Raw genomic sequence first — 25,188 nt, forward strand, 5'->3', positions numbered from 1 at the left:
AGTATTAAAGAAAGTGTATAGAGACAATGGCTGATAAATGAGATAGTGAGCTGCAAAGGAAAGAGTATATGGAGGGAACAGAGGTGAAATTCCATTAGGCGAGAGAATGAAGAGAGAGGATGAAAAGGTTGGGGAACTGGAAGAGGGAAAACAGAAAATGTACGACTGGTGAGAAAAGATACAGCAGGACTATGACTGGGTGTGAGGGGAAAGGGAGGGAGTGAGGGGAAAGGGAGGGAATATGGGGAAACTCAGGATATTTGCCGGCCATGGGGAAAAGCTATAATGAGATCTAGGGAAGAATACTAACAGCAAAGGTAAACACGAAAGGGAGGAAAACGGATATACGGAAGAGGCTACGGAGGGAGGAAAGAGAAGATAACTGTAGACACAAGGCAAAGGAGAGAAAAGTGACTAAAAAGGAAAAAAAAAAAAAAAAAAAAAAAAGACGATGCATACTGAAAAGAAAAGAAGTCGGCAAGAAAGAAAATAAAGATGTAAAATATGGGAAGGAAAGTGGTGAAAGGAAGGCACAGAATGAATTAAACACAAAATAGGGAAAAGAAAAGAAGTGGGCAAAGGGAAAGCAAAGACAAAAGTAGATGCGAGACAAGGAACAAAAAAGAAGTGGGCTGAGGGAAATAAGAGAAAATTTAGGAAGATACAAGACAGATAAGGGAGAAAATGCAGAGAAAAGGAAGGCAATCGTAAAAGTAGATGCAAGACAGGAGAAAATGAGACGGCAAAATGAAAGATAAACACAAGATAAGGAAAAGAAAAGACAATGGGACAAGGAAAGAAATGATTAAGGTAGACACAAAAACAGGCAGAGAGAATGGGCAATAGGAAAGAAGGGATGACGGCAGACATAACACTGGGGAGGGAAATGAAGGAATGGGCAAAAGGAAAGAAAAGAAATTAAAAAAGAAGGCAGATCCAGTTACTCCACCAAATCTATGATCCTTCGGTCACTCCAACACATACCGATATTCATGTCAACCCAATACTAATTATCCATCCATCTAACTCACTCTCTTACCCTACAAACTCACCCAATGAACATCCACCCAATACCATTCCCTGTCTTTCTAATTCCTCAGTTCAACTCCTTCCTCTCAAACTCATTCCTATCCTTATCCTGCGGTCTAACTCTTTGGATATTCACCCACAAACTATTCCCATTCCTCCACTATCATTCATCTTCATCAACCCATCCATTCTCAGTGATCCATCCACACTTCCATGAACATCCTTCCTCATCATCCCATCCACCCCACACCTCCAGTTCCTGTCTTTCCACTTCACTCACATGCATCCTCACACTCCAACTCCCATGGCTCCATCCACATCTATTCACACTAACTCCTCCACATCAACATCTATCCTCATTAATCTTCGGCTGGAGTTCCAATTAGCCTACCTTACCTACATCCGTCTTCACTACTTCATCTTCCATTCCCCCACCTACATCTATCCAACCAACCCATCCACAGTTCCAGCCACTTGCCACATTCATTCATTCCACCCACATCCATCCTCACTATTCACTCTTCCATTTCCCCACCTACATCTATCCTACCAACCCGTCAACACTTCCAGCCACTCGCCACGTCCATTCATTCCTGCCTCATCCATCCACGCCACCTCAGTACTTACCGAACATACCCTCGGCGGGGTCGAGACGCTTGGCCCTCCTGCCGTGTTTGGAGTTGTTGTGGACGAACATATTGTCCGACACCGCCAGTAGGGGGCCGGCCACGTCCACCTGCTGCGAAATGACCACCTGCAGAAATGGGAAAAAAAAATTAGCAATAAGGGACAGAAATGAAAAAAAAAAAAAAAAAAAAAAAATAGGAATGAGGGAGAGAACTAAATAGTGGGAACTGACTACCTGTCGAACCGAACAGAAGTCAAATTAACGAAAGAAAAAAAAATATATAATAAGGTATTCGGAATAAAAATCATATTAGCACAGGTAAGGATAACGATTTATTTGAAAAAAAAAAAAAAAGGGACAAAATAAAAACTACATTAAGGTAAATAATAAACTATGTATTCTTAGATGCTATGAGGTGTCTTGATATTTACAGTGACTACCTCTTTCATTCCCGTGACGTCTTATTTTATCATATTCTTACGACCTCAATACGATTTTAATTCTACTTGGAAGAGATCTCTCATACTGAAGGGGTTCATGAAAGGTAAGTCTAATTCCCGCCTTCTAAAAATCTGTCAAGCTGAATTAAATAAGCTGAATGGGTTATAGAAATATATTGTTGTTCATGCAAAATAAACAATCGTTATAATACCAAAATAATCCATCCATCCATCATCCAATCCTACATTGCCCCATGAGAAGCGTAGGAGCCCGGGGCTAGGCAGTTGGTCCCGACATTTAAGATGAGAATGAATACCAAAATAATAATAATAATAATAATAATAATAATAATAATAATAACTAGAAAGCATTCAGAGGGCGCATACCTCCGCAATGTCACTGCCATTAAAAACGATCCGGATCCGGGTCCGCCCGCCAATTTAACCAATTCTTTCTTGATTCATGCCCACCCTTCCACAAAATTTCATTGAAATTCATCGAGAACTTTTGGAGACATTGTGCGAGATACTCCGGATCCTGATCCGGATCAGCCCCAAATTTAGTAATTTCTTCCTTGGCCCATCGTCAACCCTTCCACAAAATTTCATCAAAATCCGCCCTTAACTTTTTGAGTACAGTAGTTCTGGATCCGGATCCGTGAATGTAAGATCCGGATCCGGATCTGGATCCGCCCCCAAATTTAATAAATTCTTCCTTTGTCCGTGGCCCACCTTTCCACAAAATTTCATTGCAATTCATTGAGACTTTTGGAGATACTGTACTGTGCGGGATAATCCGGATACGGATTAGGATCCGCCCCAGAATTTAATCCTTTCCTTCTAGGCCCATGGTCCACCCTTCCACAAAATTTAATCAATATCCATCCATAACTTTTTTGAGTAATCCTGCTAACAGACAGACAGACAGACAAACAAACCGGCAAACAAACAAACGTCGGCGAAAACACAACCTCCTTGGCGAAGTTAATAATAATATCACGTTGCTGACAGCGAAGTAAAGGACTGGATAATAGATACATCGATAGACAGCCTACATTATTAATTCTGAACGGCATTTGTTCACATTTTAATACATTCTGTAATTGTACAAGTTTACCATCCTTTATCGTTCCCATTATTTAGTCTTTCCTTTTTCGACCAACTGCTAGCATCTTCACTTTTCTCGTATTCTTACTATTTCTTTCTTCCGTTTTCTTTCGTTAACCACCTCTCCACTCCCCCTTCCTGAGCCCCCGACTTCTGTCCTGCCTTCCACCCCAGCCCCTGCCTCTTTCCTCACCCCCTCCCCTTCCCTGCAACCTATGTCCCTGCCTTCATCCCTTCCCTGTTCCCTCTACCCTTCCATGCTACCCACATCCCTGTCTCCCTCCTCTCCCTGCTTATACCTCTTCCCTGCCTGTTCCTTATCCCCCTCCCTCCCTCCCTCCCCTACATCCCCTCCCCTGCATGCCTTCCACTCGACTGGCGTTAAAGAGGTTCCCAGGATCCGGAAGTAGGGACGTGTGTCACCAAAAGGAGGGAGGGAGAGAGGATGGGAGGGAGAGGAGAAAGGAAAGAGAAGGGAGTTTAGTAGTTATGCACACGCACGTAAGCAAATGTGCGCGCGCACGCACAAGCGCGCGCGCGAGCGCAGACACACACAAATACCTGCAAACAGACGGTAAAGAGGAGACAGCCGGTAACTATAAAATTAGATGATAAAAGATGGAAAATAACATAGTCTTTTGATGACAGTAGGGGACTTAGGAAATCAACTACCCAATTCAGTTACGACACTGACCCACTTCTGTAAAAATACGAATAAATAAGAACAGAAAAAAGACGAGATAGAAAACGCGAAGAAAAAAGGGAAAATACCTTAGGAAGTCCATGAAAAAGAACGAGTCAAAGGCAAAGGAAGGGATTCTCTCATCGCTCCCCTCCATCCGTTCCCTCTTGCATCTCTTCTTCCCTCTTCATTTCCTTCCTTCCCTTCCTCCTCCACTCGTCCTTCTCCCCATCTTTCCGGCCCTTCTCCCCTTATTTCTTTCCTTCTCTTCCTCCTTCACCCGTACTTCCCTTCATCCACCTACTCCTTCTTCCATCCTTACTTCCTTCGTTCTCATCCTCTTCCATCCGTCCTTCCCTCCATCATTCCACCTATTCTTCCCTCCTCGCTTCCTTCCTTCCTTTACCCCCTCCACCCCTCCATCCGTTCCCTTCTCACTCTCCTCTCCTCACACCCCAAGCTGAAGAGGGTTCGGTAAGAGGGATTAAGCCCTTCATGCGTAGCGAAAAGACCAGTCGACTGTCCATTCACAGTCACCGATCACTCCCTCATGTCTCCCTCCCTTACATCCTCAACTCTTTTGTCGTGGAAACTGGAAAATAACGTCCTCGGAAAGGTGATGTCTTTATCAATTTGCTTTTACTACAGCTAGAGGATTTAATAACCTTCTGAAGTGAAGTTTAAGGCTTTCTCCAATAGCTCTTATGTACAATGCCTTTTTTTTTTTTTAATTATTATTTTAGTTTATTCTTGCTATCATCAGATTTTTATTTACCTTAGAATAGATTTCCCGTACTGAAAGGGTTAAGTTTTAAACATACGAGCATCAGAAATATGTTACCTGGAAAAGTCTTGTCTCCGCAATCATGTCAGCAATCAGGGCCTTGACTCACGACCAAACTTAAGATCACTTGCCACTCATAGCCAAGATTCGTAACTAAGACTTTATTTTGCACGAAGAACAAGAGGCATGACATGCTTCCTCTTTCTCCCGTTCACGTTCTTCTAAAAAAAAAAATAAATAAATAAAATAGAAATCAGTTACGACAGTGACTCCAAAGGCACTGGTCTGACAAGGGCGAAGAGAAAACGGAGGCGCCGAAGCGGAAGTGACGTTGAGTGGCGGGAGAGATAAAGTGACACCGGATTGGCGGATTAATGGCGGGTAAATAGGTCACGTGACGACAACAGAGGGCGTGCGCACGAGGGGGGAAAAAAAAAAAAGCGCGGGAAACTGTTGGCGGGAAGTGGACACGCGTAATCCCTCTCGCGCGAATGGAGGCGAGTGATAAGACTGGGAGGAAATCTTTAGTGGAAGGCCGCAGGCTGCCTGGTTACTGTGGGGAGACAGAGAAAAGAATGGGTAGGGTAGGGGATGGCGAGAGGGAAGGAGGGAGGGAGGGAGTGCGAAAAGCATGGGTAGGGTATGGGGATGACGAGAGGGAGGGAGGAAGCAATGGGACGAGTAAATGAGACAGAAGGGATAAAGAAAGGGGGAAATGAGAATGAATGGAGGAAAGGGAGATGGAAGCAGTACGGAAGATGAGGGGAGAGAAGGTATGGGCACGGTAGATGAGGGGTGAGAAGATGTGTTGGGCATGGAAAGTGGGAGGAGTGAGGAAAGATTATGTAAGGTGCAAAGGGGGGGTGAAAGAATAATTGGGTAGGATGAATAGTGGGGGAAGGGGAGAAAGAATGGAAGTGTGCAAAAGGAAAATGGGAGAGTAGGAGAGAAGGAATAGTTAAATAAATAAGAGAGAGAGAGAGAGAGAGAGGGGGGGGGGGAAAGAACAAGAGGAAGGAAAATTGGGTAAGGTGAAGAGGGGGCTTAACAGGAAGTAATAATGGAGAAATGGGAAAGAAGTACGTAATAAGGGGAAGGGGAGAGTCGGGGGGAGGAGGAATGGAGAAATAGGAAAGGTGCAAAGGGAAAAGGAGAAATGGTTGTAGAAATAAGGAATGGGATAAATGACGAGAAAGAAGGGGAGGTGATAAGGAAAGGTGAGGAGAGAGAGAGAGAGAGAGAGAGAGAGAGAGAGAGAGAGAGAGAGAGAGAGAGAGGATCTAACCAAACGTAGGAAAACAAATGCACAAAACAAAAAAAGAAAAAAAATGACATAACACAGGCACGACGAAAAAATATAATTTAAACACTCAAATTGTCCACATTCTTTCATCCACTCTCGCCAAGACTGTCCAACTTCTTCACCTCCCTGCGATAACCTTAAGCTGTCCAATCTCTCGCCACCCACGATACCAGGCACAGTTTAAAGGGGCGAGGCATTCCGGGGCTTTAATTACCCCTGGACGTAACTCAGCGAGGCCTCCTGGTGTTATCAGTTAAGTTAGGCCTCCTGTCCGACCACCACCACACCACCGCCACACGAGCTATCACAACTGACATAAATATCATCACAGCACTTGGTTGCGAAATGAAAAGAATTATTACAACCAAGTTAAATATTACGCCCCTAAAATAATAAAAGCAATGCACAGGAATACTCGAAATAAATATAACTCGTGAAATAATGCAAATAAAGTATCAGTAAAGTGGGAATGGTACGATAAAAGTTGATGTTATGTCAAACTGGTTCTTTACTTTTTGTAGAAGTCTCGAAAACTGAGCATTATACACATATACACTTCACATGTATAAAGAAGGGTGGTGTGCTACTTTCGCATCATCCTGTATGTAATAAGTATCTTGCTTCCTCACATTTTTAGGTACCGGTATGTTAAAAGTCTGCGAGCTCGGTTCTTCAGACTTTTACTAATTTTTCAAGCTCAGGTAAATAATCATCAGTCTTTCGCGGCGGGGCACAAATTACTCCAAACAAATATAGCGGGTGTAGAGGTGATAATGAGGGAACCGCTGCGCCATGTAGAAGGGAAGGGGGAAGGGGGGGAGGGGCGGAAGACGCTGGGCCTGCCATCTGGCGACATAAATTTCACCCCAACACAAACATTGGCGCCTCCACGTCGTCCCCATCCCTTGTTTTGACTGCGGCGTCTGCTTCGTGTTCGGCCTCACAGCTCCCGTGTCCCCTCTGATCGCCGGGGCATCTAGGGTCACGGGGGAGGGGACACTGGTATCTGAGGGCTGAGGGGAGTCTTACATAGGCCAGATTACCAGAAGGCTGTATTAATGAAACCGACTCGGATTACGGACACACCAGACAACTCCTAGTTCTCGTTCTTTCTAATCGTTCCTTCTCGCCTCTACTTTTTCTTTCTCTGTCCCCTCTCCTCTCCTCTTTTCCGTTCTCTACATGTCCCTTCTCCGCCTCCCTTGTTTTCTCGTTTTCTGTGTCCCTTCTCCTTTCTTCTGTTTCTTGTTCTCTATTTGTCTTTTTACTCCTCCTCTGTTTTCCTGGTTCTCTGTATCGTTTCTTCTTCCCTCTTCTATCGTCTTTCATTCTCTGTCCCTTCACCCATTTCTCGGTTTCTATCAGTTGTCCTTCCCATCCTTTCATTTTTTTATCTTCGTCGTTTCCACTCTGACGTACAATCTTCCATCTTCTTTATATTCTTTCCATATATCTCTGGTCTGCAGTTCCATTCCTTTCCTCATCCCTCTTTCTCACCACTATTATATCCTCTTCTTGTTCCTATCCATCATCCCGTCCAATCTCCCCCTCCCCACCTCAAACCCCATCCCATCCTAGCCCAGTCTGTCACCTTTCTTCACATCCTTCTCACGTCCTTGTTCACCTTCTTGTTCTCGTTTCCTTCACAACACTAATTTATCCTCATCTTTGTTCATACCATCATCACGCATCATCAGCTTCATGTTCACCCTACCACAAATCACATCTCATCCTACCCAGTTCTCCCTCTACTCCCATCTCTCTACTGTCCCCTTCCCACCACTTTCCTTTTCATATCATTCTCTCCTCTTCTCACCACAAGTCCATCCCATTCTATCCCCAATTTTTAGTTTCCCTTCCTCTCACCCTTCCTAACCCTATTCGTTCTCCAATCCATTTTGTCCCCTTCCCACCACCATTCCATTCTCTCGTTTCCTTGTCACCACTCTCCTCTTCCTCTTCAATCAAACCGTACCCAATCCCACCACTAAACTTTCGTCTCCTTGCATCACACCCTCGCCATCCCTCTACTGTACCCTCGTAATCAATCGTCAGCATACGCCATCCCAAGGCCCCTTTACTATCCTCTCCTCTTACTTTTCCACTACACTCTCATCCTCCTCTTCTTATCTCATTCCTAATTTTTCGTCTCCCTACCTCACACTCTTGTCATCCCTTCACCTGTCCCTGTCTTAGAAACTAATAGTCAACATGCGTCATCATCTTTACTATTTCATCCTTTTCCTTTTTCGGACCATCCTTATCCTCTTACCTCACCCCGAATCTTTAGTCTCCCTGACTCACACCCTTGCCATTCCTCTACTGTACCCTTATAACCAATCGTTGACACACGTCATTCCAAAGTCTCTTTACTATCTCATCCTCTTTTCTATTCCATCTCCCTCTTCCTCCTCTTACCTCACCCATAATCTTTCGTCTGGCTGCGTCACACCCTTCCCATCTCCCCCGCACCCTCGTAACCAGCCGTCGACGCGCGTCATCCCATCTTTAAGTCATCCTTTACGACCCACCAAAGTAAACACCAAAATTATCGCCTCCGAATCGGCCACGGAGAAGGTGGGAGGGCCGAGGGAGCGACACGCCGAAAAGTACACAAACACGGGAGTCGGCCCCTCTGACGCTGAGTATTATGAGGAAGCGTGATGCTAGCCAGTCAGTGTCCTAGGCGGCAGGCAGGCAGGCGCCCTTCATTCAGAAAAGTTTGTGTGGCTTATGTATTTTTAGATCGTGGACGTATGGGTGGGGGTTGTTGGTGAGTGTGCTTGTGTGGGTGGGTGAGTGGGTGTGTTTGTGTGTGTGGGTGGGTTTGTGTGTGTGGGAGGGTGAGGGCGTGCGTGTGTGTGTGTGTGGGAGGGTGAGGGCGTGTGTGTGTGTGTGTGTGTGTGTGTGTGTGTGTGTGTGTGTGTGTGTGTGTGTGTGTGTGTGTGTGTGTGTGTGTGTGTGTGTGTGTGTGTGTGTGTGTGTGTGTGTGTGTGTGTGTGTGTGTGTGTGTGTGTGTGTGTGTGGCTTGTGTGACCATGAGTGTGCATGAGCATGTGCTTGTGTGTGTGTGTGTGTGTGTGTGTGTGTGTGTGTGTGTGTGTGTGTGTGTGTGTGTGTGTGTGTGTGTGTGTGTGCGTGCGCGCGTGTGTGTGTGTGTGAGAGAGAGAGAGAGAGAGAGAGAGAGAGAGAGAGAGAGAGAGAGAGTGTGTGTGTGTGTGTGTGCTAGATTGCTGAATGTTAAGCATGCATTAAGGTTGCTTTAGAACATCTAAGCGAACGTGGGTGTTCGATACAGTTTTGGTATTTCTTTTTGTACACTGTTCTCTGAATTAACGATAGCAGTGCAGTGAAAAAGACCGTTTTACCTTGAAATACAGATAAAGAGCACCACAATGAAAAGGCATGCGAACAAAATGAAAAACCATATCACAATATACAAACTCGCAAAAACAAACAAAAACCAAAATCAGAATAGCCCGACTTTCCCCCAAATGCCAGTAGGAAAAATAATTTGGGAGGGAGGAATGGTGGGTAGGTAGACATCGCTCCCACCTGACCACAAACTAACCCCACAAAGCAGCGGTGCGGCAACACCTTGTAAATCCTGGGGCAAGTGGACATCCCTGGTCGCCCGTCAAAGTGGTGAAAGGAGACCCGGTGCGACACTTTACATGGACCCCTTGTCGGACCGCGTCGCTGCTACGCTCTTTCTCCTCGACTCTGTTTTATGTCTTTCCCTGTCGCACCCTGACCGTCTCCGTGTTGTGTTGTCAGTCCTACCTCACCCTTGGTTCAATCTCCCCCTGCTCCAAATCTTTTACTATACTTCCCTTCCCTACCAAACACATGCCCTTTGCTCAACTCATACCTCGCTTCTTCCTGTCGCATCATCGCCCACCCTTCCCTGGCTTACCCTTTCCTAAATCTTACTCTGTCATGCATTTGCCTAAATCTTCCCCCGCTGTGCCTCTATCCATTTCCTTCCTTGCCAAACACTTACCTAACGCATCACTAATTCCTTACCTCTCCTTGTCGCAACTTCGCCCGTTCCTCGCTGTCGCACAATTGCATATGTCATTCCCTACCAAATACTTCCCAGACGCGTCTCTCCCCTACTTAATTTCTCCCTGTGGCACCCTCGTCTGTCCTTGCCCGTCGTACCCCTATCCTTGACGTTCCCAACCAAACACTTGCCCGCTGCACGTCTCTCACTCTTTCGACATGTGTTAACTGTGCCTAACTTTCTCTGTCGAACATGTCTACATTATCCCTCGCTGTACCAAAATATTCCTCGTCGCATCTCACCTCCTCAGCGCCTCCCCTGTTGCACACCGGCCAGTCTACACCATATTCTTCTCCCTGCTGAACCACTCTCTTGTCGCCTACAACTAAACTCTCTTCCTCTACTTCAGCGTTCCTTGTCACGCCCTTCCCCAATACACCCTTGCGTCCAGCCTCCTTTATCATTCATTCTCTGTCTCACTCCTACCTCTCTCTACCCTCAATAATTTCATGTCCTTTCTTAACTGCAATGCTATAACTCATTTCCACCCAGATGCAACTCCCTAAATACATTCTTTTCATTTTCCCTTTCCAGGCTGTGACTGTCTGTCTGTCAGTTTGTCTGTCTGTCTCTCTGTCTGTCTGTCTCTGTCTGTCTGTCTGTCTGTCTGTCTGTCTCTCTCTCTCTCTCTCTCTCTGTCTCCCCTCCACCTGGCCCTGTCCCCCTTCCCCAGGTAACACGGCAGCCCTTTGGTCCCCGAGGTGGCACAGAGAGTTCCCCGGGGTCACTTGAGAGGGGCTTACAGGTGGTGGTGGTGGTGTTAGGAGGAAGCTGAGGCCACACATTGAAATCAGGGCAAAGTACTGAGAAAAGTGGGGGGAAAAGGAAGAAAAAAAAAAAGAAATGAGGACACAGGAGAACTGGTGAAAAGAAAGTGAGGGAGAGAGAGTACTGACGGAATACTGAAGTGAAGGGGAGTATTTAGATGTGGAAATAAAAACGTCAAAGGGGAAAAAAGGAGCAGCAGTATCGAAAAAAAAAAAAAAAAATGGGAGAGAAGGTACTTTAGGATGGCTGACGACTATGAGAAAGGTATTGGAATTAGTACTACCGAGAAACATTGTAAAAAAAAAAAATAAATGATGGAATAAACAAGGGGGAATCAGTGGTAGTGAGAAAAGAAAAAAGTAAGTTTGATGCATGTTTTCAAAATCATGAGGCAATACTTAAAAAAAAAAAAAAAAAAAAAAAAAAAAAAAAAAGGATGAGATAGACAAAAATTGTGTTTGAGGATTAGTGAAATCAGGGTTGTGTTGAGAAGTGGTCAGTGGGAGTAAAAAAAAAAAGAAAAAAAAAGGGAACTAAAACTGGTGAGAGAAATAACAGAACAAAAGTACGCGTAGGCCGAGGTCCGAAATACGAGAAGGGTATTGTTATCACGGGGAAGTACAAAAAAAAAAAAAATATGAAATGGAAAATATGAAACAATAAAGCGAATGAAGGAGGGAATAATGAATGGCGAGCAAAGAAAAAAAAATAGTACTTTAGTGACTGGAAGAGATTCACTAGAGGGGTACTGAAATTGAGGGGAAATTGAGGAAAATAAGAAATGAGCTAAAAGTAGTAGGACAAAGCTTTCAGCTGTACAGAGAACAGGAAGAGAAAGTAAGGTAGAGGCGGGCTGAGGTCTGCTGCAGGAGTACTGAAGTCAGAGGAAGCATTGAGAAGAAAAAGAAGTACGGAGAGTTAGAGAGAATGAAAAACAAATGAAATATATTGTGCCTAGAAAAACAAGAAAAAAGTATGTTATAGACAGTTGGCGGTCGACTAGAACTGTATTAAATCGACGAGAGGATTGAGATGAGAAAGAAGACACAGAGAATGATAAAGAAATGAAATGAAATAAAAGGAAATGAGTCGCGAAACGAAGAAGGTACCCTCTAAGTATGCTGAGGAGGTCAAGGAGATGGGTACTGCAATCGAAAAAAAATACTGAAAAAAAAAAAAAATGGGGAATGGAAAAAAGATGGATTATGGGCTTTTAGTAAAGGAAAGATATATGTATAGGCTAGAGAAAAATGTGCGTAAAAATTTAGTTCATGTAGAAAAGATTTTTTTTTTTTTAAATTAGGAAAAGTATGGAAAAAAAACAACTGAAATGGTGAGGCTGAGAGAGAGAGAGAGAGAGAGAGAGAGAGAGAGAGAGAGAGAGAGAGAGAGAGAAATGAAAGACGAGAGAGGGAACAAGGAAACAGCAAGGGATACCAGAAGAGAGATAAAAAAGGGAGAGAAAGTGAGAGTAGAAAAGAAAACAGAACGCGGAAGACAAAATAAATCTGAAGAAAAGAAAAAGAAGTAGGAAGAGAATTTGGGGGGAGGACTGAGAGAAAGAAGAGTAAAATAGCGAGTGAGGAGAAAACTGAAAACAACTCAAACAAAACCGAAACATATGACAAGACGAAAATCTTTATATATAACCTGAAAATATAAAAACGAAGGGAAATGAATGATGAAAGGAAGGAGACAAGGAAAATGTAGAGAGGTAACGACAGGAAAACTACTAAAACCCAAAAATAAAGAAGTCAGACGAAAGGCCATATATCCATACCATAAACAATGATAAAATGAAGAAATGACGAGGGAAAATAAAAACTAAAAGGAGGAAAACAAGATGCAAAGAAGGAAAGATAAGAAAATTATTACTAAAATACAAGACCCAGGAAGAAACGAAACTTTAACCTGACATGTAGCAGAAATAGGAAACGAACGATGAAACTCTTAAGAATAGGGGAAAAAAAAAAAAAACAGGAAAACAATAGTCATAATATTTACCAAAACGAAAGCCATACACCATGAAAAACGTAGAAGAAATAAAGGAAAATGAACGATGACAGAGAATGAGAAGCAGCAGAGAAAAGAAAGACTAAGGAAATGCCAAGGAGGGAGGAGAGCATACGGAATGAGGGGGGGACGGAATAAGGAATTGGGGGAAGAAGGAATAAAGGATGTGCGAAGGAAATAAGAATAAAGGGCGGGGTAGAAAGAAAAGGCGAAAATAAGGAATGAAAAAAAGCGAAGGCAGATCAGTGACAGGAATAACCAACATGTAAAAATAACATCATCCACTCCAATTGAAAAAAAAATTCATCATCTAATCCTACGTTGCCCTATGAGGAGCGTAGGAGCCCAGGGCTAGGAAAGTTGGTCCTGGCATTTATTCGTAATAATTTTTCTTTGTACTTTCTAGAGCTTTTATTATTATTACTTATTTTTCGTACATCGTTTACCTCCATATCCACTTTATAACATTCCATTAAACCTTTAAATCTCGTGATATATTAATTTTTGCTGCCTTCAGAGCATTTTTTTTTCTTTTTTTCATTTTTAGCTTTGGGAACATTTTGAACACGAGGATTATAGAACCAGCCAACCCCTTCAGTACTAGAGCTGTGTCATTTATTAAAACTGTTTGGAGATAGCAAGAACAAAATGAAAATGACCCCATCGATCTGGCGTGGCTCAAGACTTTTCATCCCTACTCAATAGCGACCCTGCTTTCCACGACGCTTCACCTTCTATCATGCACTCATGTACACTGTCATTTCTACTTTCATTATTTCTTTTCCCATTTGCATCACCTCGACCCCTTCATATTTCTTCCTTTCACTATTAATTTTTCTTTTATCCCTATTTCTGTCTTAAACCTGTGTGTGTGTGTGTGTGTGTGTGTGTGTGTGTGTGTGTGTGTGTGTGTGTGTGTGTGTGTGTGTGTGTGTGTGTGTGTGTGCGCGCGCATGTACGTAGGCTGGACAAGGGGTGGTGGTATGAGAGGGTGGTTGTGTGAGGTGCTCTGGCCTCCCTCACGCCCGCACTTCCGCTAACACCAGGCAGTAATGAGACCGCCCACACCCCACCCTACACAACCCTCACTCCACACCCCATCCTATACCACTCTCACCCCACACCACCCTCACTCCACACCCCTCCTCATCTTACAAACCTTCACCTTCCATCACCCCACATCCTCTCACAACCACACACTTTTACCCCACTCTATACTCGTAACCTAGCCCTGTCTGACACCACTCCGTTCTACTTCACTCCGACTCATCCCACTCCACCCCACCCCACTCCATACCACAGTCACACCACCTACAGTACGTTCTCACTCCCTCACACCACTGCACTACATCACATTACCCCATACCTTCATCCAACTCAATCCTCATACAGATACCCCACACACCAAACCATACCACTACACCCTTTCACTATAACACACGACACCCTTACACCACACACCACACCTCACCTCTCACACACCACACCACACCCCCTCACATTATCCTACCCCAATCCTGTCGCTTCTATCAAATCATTTGACAATGAAGAATTTTGTCACATCTAACTGATTATGATTATTTGTTTTAGTGGATTGAAATACGCGGTGATCTATCTCTGTTTATTTGTTTTTTTTTCCCGATGTTCATACCCCGTTCTTGCTTTTACACCCTGACCACTGATTCACATTTCTGCAGTCACGTCTGTTCATTTTCCTTCCTTCTACTGACGTCATTTTTCTCCTTGTCGTGACCTTCCATTTTTGACATTGTTTATCTCCTTGTCCTGTTTTTTCATACTCTGTTTCCTCCTTTTTATTTTTATCCTCGTTCTGCGCATCTGGTAATCGATTTTTTTTTCCTTGTCCTTCCATCCATCTACTGTATTCTCCTTATTTCTTCTTGTGTTCTGCTCTCTGCATCCACCCCAGTTTCCACATCGAAATTTCTGAAAATCTTTGGTTAATTTTCATGACACTAGTTTCAAATACCACGGCCGATGAAGTGTGTGTGTGTGTGTGTGTGTGTGTGTGTGTGTGTGTGTGTGTGTGTGTGTGTGTGTGTGTGTGTGTGTGTGTGTGTGTGTGTGTGTGTGTGTGTGAGAGAGAGAGAGAGAGAGAGAGAGAGAGAGAGAGAGAGAGAGAGAATGCTTGTACAGTATGTATGTGTACGTATTCATAGCCGTGTTTATGTTTTAGATTAGCAGGCTAAGTTCTGGTTTCTATTTCTCTCCTTGACTCTCCCCCATTGCCTTCCTCTCGCGTTTCCTCCCCCTCTTTTCTCCCCCTACCCTTACTTCACCCCACGTGCCCAGCATCCACACCTCCCCCGCCTAAACGCTCTCTTGTTGCTGTGGCCATGGACCCCTTTGTGACTGGCCTAATGAGCTGTTTACGGCATTTCCTTCTTCCTCCGCCTCTCATCTCCTCTTCCATCTTTCTTTTACAGCATGATTTTTTCCCTCCCAATAAATTCTTTCTTGTCCTTTTTCTCTCGCTTATAATTTGTTTTTAATTACTCTTCCTGTGGGCAAACTTTTTCATTACCGTGTTTATTATTACCACCATCGACTACAGAAGATGTTATGTGTGCATTTTTTTTTTTTTTTTAATGTTCACCAGCTTCCAAAAACAAAATAATGGTAGATGAAGAAGACTGAAGGGGTAATTCCAATGGGTTATTTTTGAAGTGACTTCTTGTAAAAATACACCAAAGTACAATTGCTTAATAGTGCTTTTTAAAAATATAGTGTACAGGGTGATTCATATGAGACAGATATGGGGAATGATTTTTACACTTTCTTAACATCAAAATCAAGCACCCCATAGGAATTATTTACTCAACTGAGGTATGAGTATGTGTTCTACTGAGTTCTCTCCTGGCTGCACTTCTTCATTTATCCTGCGTCCTTACAAAATGCGCAGTAAGAAGGAGTGTCATGAGTGTATGTGTACGTCCTAAGAGTGTGTGTGTGTGTGTGTGTGTGTGTGTGTGTGTGTGTGTGTGTGTGTGTGTGTGTGTGTGTGTGTGTGTGTGTGTGTGTGTGTGTGTGTGTGTGTGTGTAATTGTCACAAGTGTTGGTGTGGGATTGCCATGAGTGTGTGTGTGGAAGTGTCACGAGTGTGTGGGTGTTAGTGCCATGAGTGTGTGAGTGCAGTAAGTGAGGGCAGGAGTGGAATAAGTGAATGCGGATGTCATGAGTGTGAGTTGGTGATATGAATGAGCGTGTGGGTGCCATGAGTGAGAGTGGGTGCCATGAATGAATGCAGGTGCCATGAATGAATGCAAGTGCCATGAATGAATGCAGATGCCATGAGTGAGTGTGGGTGCCTTGAACGAATGCAGGTGCCATGAACGAATGCAGGTGCCATGAATGAGTGCGGTTTCATGAATGGGTGTGGGCGCCATGAGAGAGTGCGGGTCCCATGAATAAATGCAGGTGGCATGAATAAGTGCAGGTGCCATGAGTGAGAATGGGAGTGCCATGAATGCTAGTGCCGTGAGGGAGTAAGTGCCATAAGCGTGAGGGTGGGCGGCATGAGTGAGGCTGGGAGTGCAATGAATAAAGACTGGAGTGCAAAGTTTGAGTGTCATGGAAGTGTGAGTGCCATGAGTGTTAGTGCCGTGTGAGGGTGTGAGTGCCATGAGTGTGAGGGCAGGCGGCATCTCAGTGGCACAGTGCCGCCGCTGACACTGGCTGAAGCACCCCCGAGGGACCCCGCCTCTACACTGCTACTCATTACCATATCTGCCCTGGCCCTCACACCAGCCCATCCTGCCCTCGCTTACTCACTCACTCACTGCCCTTCATGCACCATCCCCCCTACCCCTACCATCCTCCGTCCGTCTGTCTGTGTGTCTGTTTCTGTGTCAGTTAGTCTCTATGTCTGTTTCTGGGTCTGTGCCTGTCTGTGTCACACACACACACACACACACACACACACACACACACACACACACACACACACACACACACACACACACACACTTCAGCATGCACTTCCTCTGACTCATACGCCTTTATATATCTTCAACCCCTGCTTACATTTCCTTCAGCATTTACTACCACTGACTCATACACTGCTATCTTACACCTTCATATATCCAATCTCAGTTTCTCTCTCTCTCTCTCTCTCTCACTCGTTTATGTATTAAATCTCAGTTACGCGTATATCCCCCCCCCTTCTCTCTCTCTCTCTCTCTCTCTATCTATCTATCTATCTTGCCTACCTTCCTACAAACTATCCTTCATACACTTAAATACACGTCCTTTGTCTAAATGCTTCCATACTCTTTTGCTTTGCTACCTCACCTCGGTCTGTCCACATTTCATTTACCAACTTAACCATTCAAGGATTAAGGAATAGGCCTCGGTTTAAAGATGTATCGTCCATTCACGCATTCACATCAATAACTTATCCACTGATCCATCCATGCATCTACAACAATGGTCCACCCATTATCAAAGAGTACATCCATATCAATGATCTATCCATGAATCCATCCATGCGTCCTCATCAATCATCTAGTCATATATCCATCCATGAACAGTTATCAGTAATCTATCCATTTATCCGTCCAAGCATCTATATCAGTAATCTAATCCACTCACACATCCGATCCACATCAATGATCTATCCATTTATGCATTCATATTATTAATTACCTCTTTATCCATTTATGAATTCACATCAGCAATCTATACATTTCGTCATCCACAAAATATCTTCATCTACCACGACAAACCTTTAAATATGTTGCAAGTCAAGTACCCTGTGCCACCTTCAGAAGCACCACTATCCTTCCCATTCACTATCTTCATTTCCCTAGCCATACACTCCCACTCACCTACGTCCTCATATTTCTGTTTATCCACGAAATTCATTCAATAATATATCAGCCATGACCCTCACATAAACAATACATCCATCTATATCAAATCTATCAATATAAATTTTCATATCATCTGAGTTTAGTGACATTAAAAACTTTGCAACATTCACTTATGCTAGAGAGGGATGGTTTCACGTGGTGGCACTGATATAACCAGGAGGCTCCACTGCTCGGTTATACACACGTCCCTTAAATGACTTCACTACACCCCGAAAGATGGTGGGCTGCAGAAGAGGTAACTTTAGCCCGCAGTCCACGGGGTTCACTTTTTTGAAGAGTCTGGGGCCGCAACAACCACATCCACGAAACATAAATATACAAAAGTCCATATCTATCGTCATCTACCTACAAGTCTACGGTGCTATCCAGTCACCTACCACACCTCACAAATCACACACACACACACACACACACACACACACACACACACACACACACACAATTACCTAATTCCATCTACCACAAATCCACCTACATTACCATCATGCCATCCACCCCATAAAATAATCATAGAAAATAACTTACACAAAATACAGCTACCCTAACCCATCCACCTCCACCTCTCCACATAACCATCCCGCCATCCACCGAGGGTCCCATAAAATAACATGGGCGCATCAGCAACACAAACACGGGCTCAAATTAATGCAGGTAAGCGGTACACTGATAACGAGATCCCGGGGTCATTATCACGGCCACAAGCACCCCAACACTAACGTAAACACTCACAGTCACAACGTTATGGTCTTGTTATGATTGGTGGCCCCGTGTGATGCAAAGCAGAGGTGTGTGGCGGCCTTCCCTGTCTGTTGGAGTAAAATGATGGATGCTCTCGTGTGTGTGTGTGTGTGTGTGTGTGTGTGTGTGTGTGTGTGTGTGTGTGTGTGTGTGTGTGTGTGTGTGTGTGTGTGTGTGTGTGTGTGTGTGTGTGTGTGTGTGTGTGTGTGTGTGTGTGTGTGCGCGCTCAAACTTTTTAAAACTCTTGGCCTAAAAACTGCTTTTGGGTAAGTTGGCAGCTACTTAGCACAGTAGGTCAGGTTTGAATATTAGGGTCATGGGTTAAGGGTCAGGGTCACTGACAGAAAACAGATCTATCCCAGGCAGGTAGTTTTTCCCTCTCCTAAAACAATCTAGTTTTAACCCCTTCAGTCAGAGAGAAAGAGTGGGGGGGGGGGGTCAGCCTTCCTTGCGTGGACCTCTATTGTATCCTTTTCATTTTATTATTATCCCCAGACGATTTTATTCGTCTTAAGATGAACTTTTTGAACTAAGGGGGTGACAGACTTCATTATCCCATTTATTACTAAAGAATTCTCTTAAGCAAATGAACCAGCAAAAAATGTTATAGCTGTGGAATTCTTAAAATGTGTACGTGTGAGAGGAGACCGCAGACCGTAATCCAAGACCCAAATAATATATCTCCAGATGGGGCGGCAACTTAACAACTCTGGAACAAATGTATGAACACGATACCACAAAATCAGGTAAGTGTTGAGCATAAAAGAAATCAGTCGAAAAACCGTCCACAAAAGAAATTCACACTAAACACTGACTTTTAAGGAAGGCCCTCGTTAAATGTTCCAATATTTTCCCCCTACAAAGCTGCAAATATAAGTTGTGGGAAACTGACAAAAATCAGCGTTATCGGTACCAACTGATATATATATTTTTTTTTCTGGTAAATTACTACGGACTTAAAAACCAAAGAAACGTAAGGAAAAGGTACACAGAAAACGAAGTCTCTATGTAAACTGCGTCTGCATATTTGGGGAAAAGTGGTAAATCAACTTCACAGGTTCAAGTAAGCTTTAAAAATCAGCGAGGACCTAAATAAGAACGCAAAGAAAAGCGACACAGGTTAATAACAGAGACTTTCTGAGCATAAACAGCGCATGCGTATATACTGACCTGGAAGCGGCGCATGTCTCTTGGGTTGCCGGCATTCTTGAGGCAGTTCTGGTTACACTTCAGAAAAAACTTGAGGAAAAATCTGCAAAGAAAAGAAAAATGTGTATGAGCTTAAGACAGTTAGCAAGTTAGGATTGTGGCCATTTTCTAGTTGGCCACGGAGATCTCGTGACGTTTCTTCCTCAGCGGTTTATTTTGTCCATTACACCTCAATACACCTGTATATTTCCGTATAAATTAGACAGATATAAAACACGAAATTATGGATATAAAACAGAGATAAGGAGAAATAAGGAAAATAAATCACCAAGGAAGATGTACTACAAAACCTATGCCACCTAAGTACAATGATATGTATTACCCACTGCACAGTAATAAAATGCCTTACGGTGCTTATGAAAAACAATTATCTGTTTTTTTTAATTACCACCATATTTTCCTTCGTCTCGTCTTCCCTATCTAAATATAACCATACCTTAACCCTTCCAGCACTATGACATCTCCTTTTACTTATTCTTGCTACCACCACAAAAGTTTATTGGAAAGACTGGCGTTGTGAGGGGATTAATGAAGATTCTAAACCCCTTCTCTATAAAACCGTCCCGTGGTAGTAAAAACATTAAAAAGTCATCGTACTGAAGGGGTTAATCATTTCTTATCGCTCACCTCGTCCCTCCAATTCTAATCTCATACATCCCATATTCTCTCCCCTCTTATCTTCCTCACATCTTTACCTCATCTTCCCCCGCCCCCTTTTTTTATAATTAAGATCTCCCGCCAAATCCTACCTCCCTCCATCCCATTTCTCCTCGCTCACCTCTGGTCTCAATCCTCACTCCCTTCATCTCTCTCTCTCTCTCTCTCTTTTCCTGAATATACATTCAGCACAGTCCCTCCTCCAATCCCATTCTTCCTCATCCCATTTTCTCCGTCTTTCTTCATGCTATCCCCTCACGTCTCTCTCCAACCTCTTTCCAGCTTTCTCCATCCGATCTCCCCTCCCTTTCTCCACCTATCCATCTCTCTCTCTCTCCACCCTTCTCCATTCGATTTTCCAGTTACTTCCCTCTCCCTCCACATTTTGCCATCTTATCTCCCTCTCTTTCTCTCCACCTCATCCCTCCACCTTTCTCCAGCCTATCTCTCCCTCTCCACCTCCTCCCTCCACCCCAGCGCCGTGAAGAGCCGGGTTGAGGGAGAATTGATAAGCCAATGACGTTTGAGATGGGATCAGACCCAATCATGAAAAAATGAGTTGATACATCGGGATGGCCGCGTGGCAGGGAGGGAGGAGGGGAGAGGAGGAGGAGGAGGAAAGGTAGGGATGGAGGGAGGAGAGGAAGGGATGGTGGGAGGAGAGGAAGGGATGATGGGAGGGAAGTAGTAGGAACGATAGGTATAGAGAATAGGAGGTGAGGTAAGGATGGAAGGAGGAGGATATGAAGAAGAAAGGTGATGGCTGAAACTGGAGAAGGAGGAAGAGGAGAAAAGAAGAAAATAAGACGAATGGAGAGGAGAGGAGAGGAGAGGAGGGATGGGTGAATTGCAAGAAAGAGAAGAGAGGAGGGAGGATACAGATAAGGGAAAAAAGATGAAGGAAAGGATCAAGGAGTGAAGAGGGGAGAGAGGGAGAGGGAGAAGGTAAGGATAGGGAGACAAGGAATAGGAGGGAAAGGTGAGGGAAGGATGTAAAGGGAAGGATGTAAAGGAAAGGACGTGAGAAAGGGGTCGAGGAAAGAGAGACAGGACGGAGGGTCAAGGAAAGGAAGGAGGTAGTTGTGGAGGAACGTGGATGAGAGAAAATGAAGAGAAAAAGAGGAGGGCGACAAGGACAAGGAGATGGGAAGCAGGGGCGAGAAATGAATGGAGGGAGGAAGGAGGGCGTAAAGGAAAGGATGGAGAGAGGAAAACGTTGCAAGGGAAAGGATGCTGAGAAGATATAAAGGAAAGGATGGAGGGAAGGAGGGATGGGAAAACAGAGAGCGTTGAGGTGGAGGAAACGGAAACTGAAAGAGCAAAAAACAGAGAAAAAGGAAGAGGACTGGAGATGGGAAGGGGTGATGAAGGAATGAGAAATAGAAATGCGAGAGAAGGAGAATGGAGAAGGGAAAGAGATGCTGGAGGAGAGATGGGTGGATGGTGAGCGATGAAGGATGTTATAAATTAGTGAAGGTGAGATGAATTGGGAACATGATGCACTAATTAAAAATTGGGGAAAATATGAACTAAGAAAAAAAAATGAAAAATGAGACAAAAATGAGCAAGACTAGAAGGCAAATACTACTAGATGGAATTACAGGAAAAAAAAAAAAAAAGCTTTAGTTCTTCTGCTTCTCATTTTTAACTTTCTTTTCTCTTCATATTTTCCCCTTCCTAACAACAGCTTTCTTCCGTTTCTCAGTCCCCTCACCCTTTCCATAAATACTGCTAAAAACACACCCGCATGCTCATTCAAAAACACCTACAAACACATCTAGGATACACCCCCCACACCCACACCCACATCCACACCCATACACCTACCACATCCACACCCACACTGTAATTATTGTTACAGGGATGGATTATGTGTAGCTACAGACGAAAATTTTGCTCACTGTGAGGATACGTAAAACTATCTGAAGTACACACTAAAATTACGACTGTTTAGTGCTGCTTACTTGAACTACAGCCATAAACATTGTACTGTAACAAACTGGTACTTGAGAAACGTAAAATGAAGCTAAGGAGTAATGGTGGAGGCTAGGTCAAGAGAATCTAGGGTGGAGGCGTGGCTAGTCGTGTCATCGTGTTTGGCCATCTTGGTTGCAGCTGAGGCCCGACATACCCACCTAGGCCACCACAACACAGCTCAGGTTTCTCTCATCACCCCTCCCCCCTCACATGTCTGCCACATACCTCCCACTCCACATTTTCCCTTACATTTGCCTCTCACTCCACTGTCCTACACCTCTTCACCCACACTGCCCACATCTCTGTCCCTCTTACCAATGCTACAGACTTCTTACCCAAACTTTCTCACACCATCCCTCATTCCACTGCTCCATAGACCTCTCACCTACACCTCCCCTTTCTCTATACCTTCCTCTACTGTTACAGACTTCTGACCCACACTTTCCCACACCGTTACCTTTCACGCCACTGTTTTTCATCCCTCATACCCTGTCCCTCGCCTCTTACACCACAGACCCAAATCTTTCTTCCACAGTTTCTCACATGTTTGTCCTTTACACCAGTACTTTTTACTCCTCACAACCTGCCACTCACACATACATCATGGTTGCTCACCGCTAACGTAATCGCTCCTCACCCGTCATCATTGTCCCTACCGCCTTTTGCTTCCTCAGAAATTTCATCCCTAACTATCCTCTCACAAACTACTCCCCCTCACCCCCAGTGGCCTTTACCCGTCACTCATCCCTACCCCTCACCCTCACTGTCCTTCTCCACCCCTAATTCACCCGCACTTCTCAACCCCCTCATCGTCACCTTTCCCCCCTCATTCATCGCCTCGTCACCCCTCGCCCCTCACACCTGTCCTCACGTGTTCCGGTTACTATAAGTCAACACTCATTCCCAGACCTTTTCACTTCCTCTACGTGCTGTATCCAAAGCCTGATTAAACACTGCAGTTCTTATTTCTGCTGATTAAACACTGCAGTTCTTATTTCTGCAGAACTATAAAATCACCTACTTCATAAACTCCTTCCCTCACAACATACACACTCATCATCTACATACACATCTCTTGTGTATGAAAAGTGCTGACATTATTAATCCAAGTTCTCACCGTAATATAAAGAAAAAAAAAATCTAGCGTGTCCATTTTCAAGCCTATCCATTCCATATGCCAAAACTTTCCATTTCCTCTCCTGCAGTACGATCCATCTATCCATTCTAATATCTCTGCTCTACCTCCTATTTACCCTATCCCCATCCCGTCAGTCATACCTTTTTCCTACTTTTGGTGTCCCCCCAGTACAAATCCCCAGTCTTTCCCACCGCCAGTCCAGCCTATTCTCGGGCCTCTAGTCCTATCCAACCATCCGTCCAGCCTCCACGAAGCTGATGCAGTCCACACTTCTCGCTCCACCGTCTCCCACACTCAGGGTAATCTAGTCTCCTTCCACGTCCTCCATAAAACCACCTAACCTCATCCATTTCATCCACCCACCCACGCAACATCCACATACGCCGTTCACACACACATACTTGTACACCATGCACACACATCCAGTCTCTCTCTCTCTCTCTCTCTCTCTCTCACCACACACCCTCCCTACACACACCTGAGTCACCTCTATTCCGTACCTTGCCTTCCATTCTGATTTACCTCTTCTCTCTATCCCTTCGCTTCGTTTCTGTTTTCATTTCTTTCCTCCTCATTTTCTCTTCTTTTTTTCGTCACCTTCCCTTTACCATTTCTAGTCCTTCTCTTCCTCTTTCCCATCTTCTTCGTCACTTCTTTTTCCTCCATTTTTCTTTTCTCTTTCTCTCCTTCTTTCTTGTTTTTCTATAGACTTTCTCTTCCCTGCCTTCTCGTCTTTCATCCCTCCTTCCTCTCTCCCCTCTCGTCCTTCCTCCCCTCCTCAGCTTCCCTCTCTTCTCCATTTACCCCCTCTCCTTCCTCCTCCCCTTCCTTCCTTTCTCCCCTCTCTTTCTTCCCCCCCGTCCTCATCTTCCTTTCCCTTCTTCTCTCCTTCCTCCCTTCCATCCTTCCTCTCTCCCTTCTCTTCCTCCCCTCCTCATCTTGTCCTCCCTTCTTCTCTATCAACCCTTTCTCTTTCCTTCCTTCCTCTCTCCGTTCCTTCCTCCCCTACTTGTCTTTCTTTCCCTTCTTCTCTGTATACCCTCTCTCCTTCCTCTCTTCCTTCTTTCCTCCCTTTCTTCCCTCCTTCCTTCCCTTCTCCCTCCCCACGAACCCGTCAACACCCCACCTTTCAAAACGAGGTAGTGGGTCTTCATTATTTTGGTGTCGCTCCCTCTGTTATTTATCAGGGCGTGAGGTTGGGGGTGGCTAGATGGATGGATGGATGGATGGAAAAACGGATGGGTGGGTACATGGATCGATGGATGGACGTATCAGCAGACGGATGAACAGACGGAAGGACGGACGGATGGATGGATGGATGACTGGATGGACAGATGGGAGGATGGAAATAAGATCTGAAGGATTAGGTGGATGGATATAGGTGAAGAAAGAGACGTAGGAATGGATGGATGGAGATGTGGTGAAGGATGGAAGATGAAAGAAGAGAAGGAAGGGTGTATGGAGAACTGAATAAGGTGGAAGGAGATGAATGAATGAATGAAGAAATGAAGGAAGGAAAGGATTGTTAATAAGGATGAAACAGGAATCGAGAAAGTAATGGGAAGGAGGGAAACAGGAGGGGGGGGGGAATACAGAAAGAAAAATGATAAAGGTGCTAATCGGCAGAAACGAAACCAGGTCAGTAAGGAAAGGGTAAAATAAAGCTGAAGAATACAGGAAAAAACGGAGACTAAAAATAATATTAAGAGGGAGAGATTAAAGGATTAGGACATCTGGCTAAATAGATAGATGGATAG

The 25,188-nt window shown here is 44.3% G+C and overlaps 1 protein-coding gene across 1 annotated transcript in view; it reads right to left on the minus strand.

Moving 5' to 3' along the window:
* Window positions 1-25,188, minus strand: part of kn (EBF transcription factor knot) — a 365,525-nt gene that overhangs the window by 22,749 nt on the left and 317,588 nt on the right. Inside the window, exons 8-9 of the mRNA XM_080274820.1 lie at window positions 19,621-19,702; window positions 1,657-1,783 (exon numbers count right to left, since the gene is read on the minus strand). Coding sequence (XP_080130946.1) covers window positions 1,657-1,783; window positions 19,621-19,702 — 209 coding nt within the window. The remainder of the gene's footprint in view (window positions 1-1,656; window positions 1,784-19,620; window positions 19,703-25,188) is intronic.

This window comes from Coenobita brevimanus, chromosome 59, assembly GCF_032717465.1.
Source record: "Coenobita brevimanus isolate Jiangsu-jjx chromosome 59, ASM3271746v2, whole genome shotgun sequence".
Classification (NCBI taxonomy): Eukaryota; Metazoa; Arthropoda; class Malacostraca; order Decapoda; family Coenobitidae; genus Coenobita; species Coenobita brevimanus.